General features: G+C 36.6%; 2 protein-coding genes across 3 annotated transcripts; one reads left to right on the forward strand and one right to left on the reverse strand.

The window, feature by feature from the left end:
* Window positions 1-960: 960 nt before the first annotated feature.
* narf (nuclear prelamin A recognition factor) lies at window positions 961-9,267 on the reverse strand. 2 transcript variants are annotated; one of them, XM_077200535.1, is made up of 12 exons: window positions 9,193-9,267; window positions 7,410-7,508; window positions 7,236-7,301; window positions 6,924-7,061; window positions 6,709-6,841; window positions 6,053-6,187; window positions 4,509-4,627; window positions 3,976-4,105; window positions 3,397-3,469; window positions 3,125-3,262; window positions 2,833-2,990; window positions 961-1,724 (listed from the first exon to the last, which is right to left on the reverse strand). In XM_077200535.1, exons 2-12 carry the CDS (start codon window positions 7,464-7,466, stop codon window positions 1,474-1,476), a joined length of 1,398 nt encoding a protein of 465 aa, XP_077056650.1. In that variant the 5' UTR covers window positions 7,467-7,508; window positions 9,193-9,267; the 3' UTR covers window positions 961-1,473. The 2 variants fall into 2 exon arrangements, with proteins under 2 accessions (XP_077056650.1, XP_077056649.1); XM_077200534.1 differs by lacking the exon at window positions 9,193-9,267 and adding an exon at window positions 8,325-8,729.
* A 468-nt stretch (window positions 9,268-9,735) lies between these two features.
* Window positions 9,736-12,182, forward strand: cybc1 (cytochrome b-245 chaperone 1). The gene is made up of 7 exons (XM_077200557.1): window positions 9,736-9,914; window positions 10,262-10,349; window positions 10,446-10,487; window positions 10,598-10,671; window positions 10,764-10,860; window positions 10,949-11,093; window positions 11,461-12,182. The coding sequence occupies exons 2-7, from the start codon at window positions 10,262-10,264 to the stop codon at window positions 11,609-11,611; spliced, it is 597 nt and encodes a 198-aa protein (XP_077056672.1). The 5' UTR covers window positions 9,736-9,914; the 3' UTR covers window positions 11,612-12,182.
* Window positions 12,183-12,296: the final 114 nt, after the last annotated feature.

A 12,296-nucleotide genomic window follows, 5' to 3' on the forward strand; every position in this document is an offset into this window, starting at 1 on the left:
TCAAGCTTAAATACACTAAAAGTTGAAAGAAAATCTGCTTTTTAAATTCTTGTGTGAAGAGCAAGTGACTCAATAATAAAAGTCAATACTACCAATATGCTGCAGTGTTTGGTTTCACGCGTGTCTGAATTTACTATACTGGTTAATGGCTCAAAATTGGTCAAGCAAGGAAGGAAGTGTATGTTTGTGCAACTGGCAAGATTACACCATATAAGAGATTTGATTAATCCTCAATGTTTATCTACTCTACCAAATTAAATTTACTCTAGCATCATACTAGTCCTCATGTCATTTACATCAAGAAGAAAATCACCTTACCATTGAAACAACTGCATCCTGTATTGCAATGACCGAAGTGTGGCACATAAAGTGGCAAGTATTTTAGTTTTTTTTTTAAACATAGAACATATTGTGACAGAACTCACAGTTGTAACTCAACTCCTCTCAAACAGGTTATTGCAGCAGTGGATACATACTGGAAATACAGTGAGAGCTAGAAGTGATTAGGCCACATCTGTCAATTCTGCCCTCTACTGCCACTTTACAATCCTGCACCAAAAGGAAAACCAGTAATCTCACCAAATCTGTACCACTTAATACAGAAAGATTTGGGTCCAGGTACTGTAAATGTGAGACATTTACAAACACATAAATCAATTAGTTATAACCAGGCCCAGATGGAATCTGAGGACAAATCAAATAGATGCATTTGTGCTGTAGTAACATTTTTGGTAGCTGAAAGCATAATCAAAAGGGTTAAAATTTAATGAACAAATAAGAGAGGATCTTGTGGATTGTGGACGTTCCAATTTAGCAGAAATCTACAGATATGGATTATATGCGTGGCTGGATCTAACAATTCATTTCTTAATGCATTTAAGCAAAGTTTCATAATCACTGCCAGGTTTGTTAAAATTAGTGCATGCATTTTTATAGCAATAAAAGTAATGAAGCTCTAACTGGTTGTATTTCTTTAATTGATTCATAGCACCAATATGTATTAGTTTGCCATTTCTACAGCTGGATCTCAGTGATAGCCATAAAAAACCTCCTTCAAACTTTTCTTCAGTGCATATGAACAGGGTCCAGTAATCTGTTTTGATAAAAGTCAGTTTTTTTTGTTTTTTGCCTTGTGTTATTGCTATTGTTCTTTTAATAACACTTTAATATATCTGTGACTGCTGGTTTCCCAACCATGCATGACATCATTTAGGTTCAATGCGAGTAAATGTTCTAGAAAACAAGTAAATTAATTCAAATCTACTCATTAGTAAAGCAGAGTCCGATTCACTGCATAGAACAAGAAGCCTGTTTGGTCCCTCGTTCCAACTCTTTTTCTTTCCTTTCTTTTTTTTACTGCAGAAACAGTGCAGTACGTCTGAGTCCAAGATAGCATCAAACAGTCAGTCTTGATTGGTGCATCTAAAGCTGAGCTTGGTTACAGGTATGTGGGAACGCAATGATGACTTCCAATCACCATTGAATGTCAGGATTTCCTATTTGAGAGGGTGGCTGTGTGTGGTTCTTGTACTGAGTGTGGAGGCATTGCTGTGCACATGGGGAGTCATGGCCATCCAGCCAATCCTGGTAGAGGCGCTGAACCTCTGGGTTTGTTTCAGGGAGACGGACAGGTAAGCTGCTGTAAAGCTCTTCCATTTGCTGGACCAAAGGTCGGTCAGGTCGACCTCCCTCTCCCTCAGCTTGTCCTCGCCCACTTAAACAGCCTGAAAGTCAAAGAGAAGGAGAGATAAAGGAAAGAAACTGTACTTTTACATTCAAAGATAAAATGTTTATCAATGTACAAATAATTAATAATACTAATATGTTGTAATATCTTATTATTAACTATTATTGATGTTATAAATGACATTGTTTATTTAATATCACAAATTTATTTAATAATATATCTGATATTTCATGATGGCTTGTAAGGAATGTTGCACACAAAAAGTAATATTTAGCCACTAAAATAGTACAAAATAAGAAGAATTACATTCATTATTTTAAAATGACATTTACTATATTTCCAGGTTTTTTTTTTTATGACCAAGCAAACCCTGTAATCTAGATGTGTGAGACTAGTCGATTAAAGGGTTTTGCTGCTGCTTGTTAACATCGGAAATAAATTCGTTTATAAATTCATTGTCCAATTATGTTTTGCTTTATACTTTTTTACTAAGGCTATGTTCAAATTACTGTCACGTTATTGTTACATTTTAAAAATACATTTATACATTAGGAGCAGAAAACAACATTTAATTTAATCTCAGACCATGCATGCATTAATTTTCTCCGTGTCACACAGAGAAATCTCTATATTGGAAGATGAGCAAAGTGAGCAAGTATTTTGACTTACACAAAATGTTAAGTCTTCTACTATGTCAAAAAACAATTAGGCTTTTTTTTTTTTTACCAGTTATGAGAGACAATGGTGATTTAAAAGGGAAACATTTAGAATTAAACTTACTTGACAACAACAGATTGTTTAATAGCAATATTCTAACAAACAGTATACCCTTAAAAAATGTATAGTTGACGGTACAAATCAAGCTTTTCTTCCGATTTTGCACAAGAAGTGTGTTCAAACGCAGATGTACAAGAGGATGCCAGACAACAATACCTTGACGTGCTGATTTATGTTGGCTAATTGTTGTTTGAGTAATTCTATAATAGGCTATTTAGTTTGAATCAACAGGCAGTACAGGATCAATAAGTACAGTTTATTTTAATAAATATGCCAATATCGGCTAACATTTATTAGATTAACCGCCTCAAGTTTAATGTACACTTTGTAATATTGTAAAATGTTTGTTTTAAAAAAACATTTCATACCTCCAGGACAGGAAAGCACCTCTACTAGCTGGTAGGGCACTTTGCCTTTCCTCATTCTGTGCACTAAAGTCTGAATGTTCCGGAAGCCATAGACTGCAGCAAACTGCAGCAGAGTCTCTCCATCACGCTCCAGCGCCACCTCCTGGAAGTCTCGATTCCTATCAGGAATAAGGCAGGTGTTTACACAGGTGGCAATGTAAGGATTTTCAGTTGGTGGTTGGCATAATTTATAAATAATTATAAAATGTAAATTATCCACCACATATCAAAAACGGACTGGTCTATCTCTCACCTGAGTGTCTTGTACACAATCTCTTGGACATCTAGGCCAAACAGCTCTTTGGCTGCATGTTTGAAAATATGCTCCAGGAAACCTTCAGATCCATGACCTTCGTGCCTGGTCACACCTGAGTCACTTGTCTCACCAAATCTAAAAAAAACAACAACACATTTTTGGATTATATATTATTTTTTTCAGCAGTTACCTGGACTGTGATTGCCTTTGCTTTAATAGGTTAAATGTGAAGACTTATGCAATTGTTTAATGCTGCAAATTTAACTTACACATGATCCAAAGGAGCAGAGTCCACTTCCTCTACAGAAACTTTGCTTTGTTCCATCAAATGAAGAATCTCTCCTAAACCAAAACAGTAATTTAGAGTCATTTCAAAAGTACAAAGATCCCAAAAACACCCTCCACTGAAACCTGCTTCTATACAATAACATGCATTAGTTATTTCTGATCATTTCCAAGAAGGAAAGATGCACCAGGGAATTTTATCCATTTTGTCCACAACAGAACCGGAAGGCAATACAATGCTGAATAAAGTCCTAGTTTTTGTTATTTTTGGACCAAAATGTATTTGCGATGCTTCAAAACATTCTAACTAACCCAATGATGTCACATGGACTACTTTGATGATGTCTTTATTTCCTTTCTGGACAAGGACAGTATCTAAAAGAGATAATCTAAAATATCTTAAACTGTGTTCTGAAGATGAACGGAGGTCTTACGGGCTTGGAGCGACATGAGGGTGAGTCATTAATGACATCATTTTCATTTTTGGGTGAACTCACCCTTTAACCGGTTGCCTGGATAGAAATTAATCTGAAAAGGTAACAGGGGAATAAGGTCAGTCGTACCTGACGTGAGCACACAGTCGACGTCTCTGGTCTCTAGGATGCTGTTGTAGAATTCTTCTCTCACAGCTTCAAGCTTCTTATCAAAACAGGGAGCCACCACCACATGGAAAACCTGATCCGGGGTCAGTTTCTACAAGACATAACACAAAACAGATACAGTGCCTCATTCAGGCACTACTAATAGGAAATGGAGCATTTTAACATGATGGTGATACAGTAAGCACAAAGGTGCATAGACAGTGTGTTCATGCTTTTGACCAGTACATTTCCAGAGTTCTGGATAATGCTTTTTTTTTTAAATAATAATAATAATAATCACCTAGAGAATTCTGTAGCACTTTGGAATATGACCACACTCATTAGGGTAAGTGTCAAATATTTTTTTTTAGATCAGATCAAAACATTATACACAATATACCTATTTTAGCATTATTTCATTTCCATGACTTTTCCAGGCCTGACAATAACATTTTGAAAATTCACTGATATTACCAGGTTTTCCAGGGAGCCCTGGACAAGTGCCCACATCTCACCTGTTGTCTGGCAAAAAAGTCTTTGACCAAGGAGCCCATGATTTGTTGAGGTGATCTGGAGTTGCAGATGTGTGGCGTGACCAGGCTACCAAGAACATGCTCTGCATACCGAATCCACCCTGAGCACAAACAAAATCACAAATTTAATCTTCATATAATTACTACACATAGCAACTAGTGGCCATGTAGCAGTAGTAGGACTACTAGTTCAAAGAGGTGTCGGAATCTATATCTGACCTGACAATACTGCATTGATATTCTCATAAAAAATAAAAATAAAAATATATATATATACAGTATGCAAGTTGAAACACGATGATCAGTGTTGAAAGCTTTTCAAGATTCTTTAATGAATAGAAAGTTCAGAATTTATTTCAAACAGAAATATTTTTGAAAAATTATAAAATGTCTTTATGGTCACATTTGATAATATGGTTGCATTTGATAAATATTCTTGCTAAATAAAAGTGTTAATTTCTTTAAAAGAATAAAATAAATACTGCATCGCCAGGTTTCTGCTGATTCCCAACACTACTAGTTTGAGCAAGACATGTAACCCTGGGTCATTGAACTAAATGTACTGGAAGTCACATTAAATAAACACATCAGCTTAGTGAGTTAATAATCATCCATGATGAAAATTAAATAATGGCCACTCTGAGAGTGAGGACAAAAGTTGTGAAAAGTGCAGGAAGGGTGTGTGAGGTGTCTTGCACTCATCTATCACACAGCAGCAGGATGCTATGGTTATCTAACAGTCCCACCCATTCAAACACAACCCACATTTACACACCACTGCAAACACATTTGGCTCTTATCTACATTAAGTAGAAATGAAACGCATAAAGGCTTGAGGTTCAGAGTTAAGAGAAGCCGAAAACGTGATCTTTTTCTTAAAAGCTCTGGCTAGAGGTGCTTACTTGCGTTGCAGGATGGATGTAAGTTGGCAACCACTTCTCTTATAATGGCACAACAATCCACAACCTTTTCAAGAGTTTTAAATTTGATTTAAATAGAAAATTATGCGCAGACCCAGGTGGACGGTTTTCGCTTTTAAAACAGCGCAGAAATAAAACAACGATCAGTATTGGTGTGTCATATCCTAACACTGTTTAACAAGTCTGGTGAACAAGTCTATGGCAGTGTAATTATTAAAAAGAGTATGTGTTATACATAACTAGTAAGTAAGTAAGTAGTAAGTAAGCCTTTTTACAAATTCTGTGAGTACATTCTAATGTACTTTAGTACATACTATTTAGTATGATTTTTTTCGAACATGTAAAACTGTGCTGCGTCACCCCACCATTTAATTTGACAAAAAGTGACAGTTAATTTAGCAATACACACATTAATTTCACTACCTCATTCATGAACATGATTTGTGAGTCCCTTCAGATTGATTTCCATCGGCAGTGAAGGTGAAGACGACAACTCCCATCATTCCACATTCCATCAAGCCACGCCTTTGTTATTGTTTTGAATACTGACCTCTAGCAGCGGAAATTACATACTGTGCCTTTAAGTGGTTATCAGTATGGTCTTACCTGGACATGAGGAAGTGAACATCGGCATGGCATTGGCATCATGATGTTTACGGCGGTAACGCTGAACAAATTCTCTCTGGCTTTCCAAAATGCTAAAACTGGCAGCTACTGTACTGTCGAAGACATAATGAACCCCTGAGGAGACAGATGAAAGAGGCCTTTAAAACAGTATGAAAGAACTCATGTTAAACTCAGTATTAAAGAACTCATGCCATGAGTAACAGGGTTATTATTATTAGCCAAAACTAAAATAAATTATTAATTAAAATAAAGCTGAAATAAAATAAAATATAAAAATTAAACGTAAACAAAAATTAAATGTTGGCATGCACTAAAATTACTAACTGGTAAGAAATAAATAACTCAAACTGAACTAAATGTAATACTCAAATAAAAATAAAAAGTAATATTAAATAATAAAAATTACATTACAATTACATTTTTTAAATGAAAACTAAAAAAGCTAAAATAAAAGCGAATTCAAAAGATTAATGTAGTAAATAAATAATACTAAAATAACTCTTACACAGACACAAATATTTAGGATGGCTATTAACTTAAAGATTTCATGTGGCAAATATTTGCTATATGAACATCTTTATTTAATGAAAAGGTAGGCAAAGTGACTTTAAGGCAAATGTGGCGTCCAGACGTACCCACACTCTTCAGGAATCCACAGAGTTTCTGTGCAGCTGCTGGAACGTCCAATTGAAATTTAACAGCAAAGAATGGCAGCGACTGGGGACACACGGACACCACGAGAATTTTGTGCTTCGAAGTGTCACATTTCTGCCAAAAACAAAAATAACAATGCGAGTTACATCCACACAGACCATCTATCTAAAGTCTGAATTTGTCAGGCTTAAAGTACCTTATTAATGGCAAGCACATGGTTGATCTCATCCAGATTCTGCTGAGAAATTCTCTTGCCTTCGTCTTCCGATACGCAGCCGTCGCAGGATAGACACGCGCTCAGCAACACCTGCTGAACTGAGGTAGACTCTTTCACCTGAGGAAAACAGCGTTTCAGATTTTCCACATCTACATGTCAAATACAAATGAGTGTTTGTTCATTCATCCTCCCCCAAACCAAACACAAACAAAACAACAGATGTGAACCGCAGTTTATCAGATTACAACTCAGTCAGTGTGTCTGACACATAAAAGGAGCAATGAGAAATACCTCTCCACTTGCAACACCTTTCTCTTGCAGTGAGTTTATACTTTCATCACTTTTTTTCTTGTTGCACTAAAAGGGGGAATCGAGGGAAAATAAACACTAATGAGTGCTTAAGCAATAAATGGGTGACAACCATATTTTTGCAAGATATACGTCCATATTAAATCAATACATTACCTGTTTTGTGCAATTCTCACACTTTTCTTTTTTCCGTCCAATTTTGACTTCAGACATTGTATAAGGAGCTCTTGAAATGTTCAGTGCCCTAAATTATTCCTGTGAAATGATACATTTAAAATGAAAGCTTTCCGTATTTATAGAGCATTATGGGTGTTATATGACACCAAAAACACATATTTAACATAAACAAGGGGTTAGAAATAAAATACTGTCACAATAGAGCCTGTTATTAACAGGGCTGCCAACTTTTGAGTTTAGCTTGGCGTGAGACTACTCCAACGGGGGGTGGTCTGCACACGCAAGGTCTCTCGCTCGCTTACCTCTGCCGTGCGCGCGGTTTGGAGCACAATATCTTTACTCTAGATTACGGGATATTTAACTAATTTGCGGTATAACTAGTCGATCGCGAGTGGCTCAACAGGTAGATATATAGATAAACTCATCTTTCAGGCATTTTACCTACCGGGTTGACACTTAAGCGTGAGAAATCGGGGGTGTGGCGTGAGAGCGTGAGAATTGGGTCAATTGCGTGTGTCTCACGCTCAATGCGTGAGAGTTGGCAGCCCTGTATTAAACTGAAATATACATACAAGCACCAATTTAAGGGAAATGTGATAATTTCAGGTTCCCATGATGGGCTCTTTTCAGTTTCACCAAATTACTGTTTTGAGGATCTTTCGTGCTTTTGTAAATAATCACACGTTAAGCAATTTGGATCACGTTCATTTTCTCGGCATGTAATAGGGTGATAGATAAATGACAGAGGGCTCTGAGGACTTCGCTTTCCTTATAACCCGTGACATTTACTCAACAATCACCCACCGTTATCTAACGTTGCCGAATGTGTGAGTACTAAAATAAATCATAAAATAAATAAAATAAATAAATAAATAAAAAGGCCAACCGACTCACATAAAAACCACATGAAGTCCTTATTGTTCAGGGGGAAAGCAGGAGACGCAGCAGTGGAACTATAGCAGGAACTTCTACTACTGACACTTGAAAGCGCGAGCTGACCATCAGAAAACAGCGCACTGCGGTCATTTAACACTGATGTTCATCCAGTCCGTTCCACAACACTGACTAATCCGAATGGGCCACATTCGCGTTAGAAGTATCTCGGCTCGTCTTGGTTTCGGTGCATCCGACTCCATTGTCCTTAGCAATGTCTGAATCGAGAATGAATCGTCCTTTTGAGTCGGATCATTTCAATGAATCAATTGAACCGTTAAGCCGTTCTCGAGTCACCAGGCTTGTTCGACTTGAACCGGCGCTGCACAGACCGATCGGTTGATGACATCAAAGTACCGCGAGAGCGATTAGAGAGCAGACGGCTCCTTATGCTTTTGAATCGCTCTCGCGGTACTTTGATGTCATCAACCGATCGGTCTGCGCAGCGCCGGTTCAAGTCGAACAAGCCTACCAACTCACTGAATCAAGAATCTTCTCTTCCGGACATGTTTAATTTGTAATGATTAGACAACCGTCTCTTTCCAACATAGATCTGATTCGTGATGTGTCGGGTCATTGCCGCCATTGTTGGCAGAGACAAGGGACTTTGATTTGTCGGACATTCTCGACTCGCTATGATCCCTGTTAACAAATTTACCCACAATGTTTGATTCTGAATTATAGTATTATTTAAAGTAAATACAAAATATATGTATGCTATAAATTACTTTTTTTATTAGCGAAATCATGGCTGCAACAAATACATAACATTTTTAAACAAGCATCCCTTCCTATCTAACACAAATTAATAAAAATAAAATGTACCTACATGTGGGTTTTATTAGAACGGTTTAGAACATGACACGCTGGGCTGTATATCAGGGACCACGTGATGCCGTGTTACGTCATTACTTAAATAACCTCTTTTTTTTAACCGGTTCCTAGAATCGAAATGTTTGAACGAACCGATTCGCCAGAAGGATTCCTTGTGTGGATCGACACGCATGCGTGAATCAGTAACAGTGGTGTCAACTTCCCCTGAACCGATCAAATAATGCTCGCTTTTCTGAAAAGAATCAATTTAATCGTATACAAGACAATTTTGGGATAGTTACATTATATGGCATTTTAATGAGGACATTGCATCCATTGCTAAAACGGCTTGGATTTATATCCATTTTCGTCAATGGTTAATTGTTTACAGTATTCAGTTCGAGTAATCACGAACTTATTCTTTTCACACATATATTACTCTTTTCATACATGAAAATGTATGTTTCAGATTATTAACGAGCCACGACTGGAAGGAAGCATCATAAAGTAGAGGGCGGGTCCTTTTAAAAATGATATCCAATCATAACGGAATCTGCTTAGCGGAAATCAACGTCATCAGAAGGCGGGTTTATGTGTAAGGGCATGAGCTACACATTTTATTTCCTTAATTTGTTTTCTGACAGTTTCCTATTGCAAATGTCCGACATTTAAATTTGATATATTTAAAGAAATAATTAGATTTATTTGTCCGAAAGGAAAAAGCGACAAGTTATTGAGGTAAGATTTTCACATGCGATTATGGTTGTTAATGGGAGAATATGTGTGGTCACATTTATAAGGGTGTTGTCCCTGTGCTATTTAAAAAATATACTAAACTGATCTGGTTTATCACTCTTATATTCAATATACTGTTCTTAAAAACAACTTTGTGCAGTATTTAGACGTTTAAAAGTGTGCTTTCCTTTGTATAAAGCTGCAGTATTCTGACATGTTATGATTATAGTGATGCTACATACATAACTGGAAATCTCCAACAAAATCTTTTAGATGGACTCAACTAGACATTAGTGTCTTCACAAAAAAATTTAAATATATTTTAACATGTTTTTTTCTTCATCTAACAGATGGGGTATATGGTCGTGGAAAAACATACATCTGATCTTCTCCATTTGAAGAGGTCTCCTGGGATTAGATCATGGTCCCTCCTTGTTGGTATGAGATCTGGGAAACTTGGCAGCTGGACGCGTGTAGTCTAATATGCCTATTACAAAATATCTTTAAATGCCTTCCTTCTTCCTCTTTTTACAGGAATTTCTTCAGTTGGACTAGCAGCAGCCAATTACAGCGCTGGTGAGAAATGGTCCCTGAATGTGTAATAACCCTGGAAGTGAATAAGATAAAAACAAAGGAAAGGCTTTTGTGATCAGTGTTCCTCATTTTGCTCTTTCCTTTTGTTGTAGACAGCATATTATGGAAGATGTTCTATGTGACGGGTTGTTTTTTTGTAGCCCTTCAGAATATGGAGGAATGGGAGGTGGGTAGATGTTTTACACACGCTACATCCATGATTTTTAAGTCAATGTATTCAGCTGTCCTGACTAACGATCTGTTGCGCTTTGTCCTTAGGAAGCAGTGTTTGATAAATCTAAGAATGAGATCGAATTAAAGACGTTTAGTATTTACACCATGATACTGACTCTGTGGAGAAGAGGGCATGAGAGAGGTGAGCTTTGTGTTATCTGTCATTATTTGTTTTACACTAAAAGACTGGCCAAATAACCAGATGAAAATGCTTTTTCTCTCCTACTCAGTGGTGTTAGATCTGCGGCACCTGCGGGACGTGAGTGTTCAGGAGGAGAGAGTGAGGTATCTTGGGAAGGGTTACCTGTTAGTGCTGCGTCTAGCGACGGGCTTCTCTCACCCGCTTACACAAAGTGCCACGCTGGGGTCACGCAGGTACTTATAAGATGTCCTTTTACAGTCCTATGGTTATGTTAAACAAAAAGTACATCAGTATATTCGTTAATAATAAAACACACACACACATATATATTATAACGTATATTTCATATATATATATATATATATATATTACTGTATATATACTGCACACACACACACACACACACAGAGAGAGAGAGAGAGAGAGAGAGAGAGAGAGAGAGAGAGTAGTTCATAGCTTTAAAATCAAAGCCTATCTCTAGACAAAATAACAAAAGCAATACATTAAAACCAGAAACACAACATTAATCATCCATTACATTGGTGTTTTTACACAATTTGGGTTTTTTTCAGTGTGACTTTTTTTTCTTCTTTTGTTCAGTGATGTGGAGGCACTTTCTGCACTTCTGAAGCGCTTTTTGGGTCTAGAGGAGTTACAGCAGCGTTTGGCAGAAGACGATTCTCCTGATGATGACGACGACATTGAGGATTTGGGATTGGGTGATAGCAGTGATTCAGAAGAGGAAGGTTAACTTTAAAAGCCTATGGGAGAGTTCGAAAATGGTGGAAAACACTGTATCAAGCCTTAAGTGAAACAACCAAATGTTCCAGTCTTACAAACATCTTGATGACAATCTCAAAACATTATCTGCTATTGTCACATTGCATTTTCACTTACATCTTTAAAGAGGCATTACCATATGATTTTCAGTACTTTTGCTAGATTTCTCTGTATACTTTGCTACATGTATAACTAATTTGACAGTTTGTGAAATAACTACACAAAGATTTCCTTTCCATTGGCCATGTGCTCAAATATTCTATGCATGCACATTCAGATCAGAGATGCAAACTGTAATGAGTGAAAATATATTTAATTGCTTTTGTTATACTCTTAGAGGTTTGTGATTTTGTTTTTGTTGTAAATATGTTGATATTTTTCATTCTAAATCCTGAATTTAAAAAAAAAACATTGCACCTGCTCAGAAGTCAATTGTCTTCCAAGGGGATGCTTTTACAAATTGTTGTTGCTACTTTTTTATTAAGTTAACATGAGTATACTTTGTTACAGAATTCTTTTTTTAATACAATTATTTGATAACATTGGTTTGAACTGGATTATTATACTTTTTTTTTTAAATTTATCTTAGCTTAGTTGCATAATCAAATCTACAGGACCAAATATTCATAACCTTAAATGAACACGGCAATATCAAA

This window comes from Siphateles boraxobius, unplaced genomic scaffold (assembly GCF_051911475.1).
Source record: "Siphateles boraxobius isolate OS27281-9 unplaced genomic scaffold, OSU_SipBor_1 46, whole genome shotgun sequence".
In the NCBI taxonomy this organism is placed as follows: domain Eukaryota; kingdom Metazoa; phylum Chordata; class Actinopteri; order Cypriniformes; family Leuciscidae; genus Siphateles; species Siphateles boraxobius.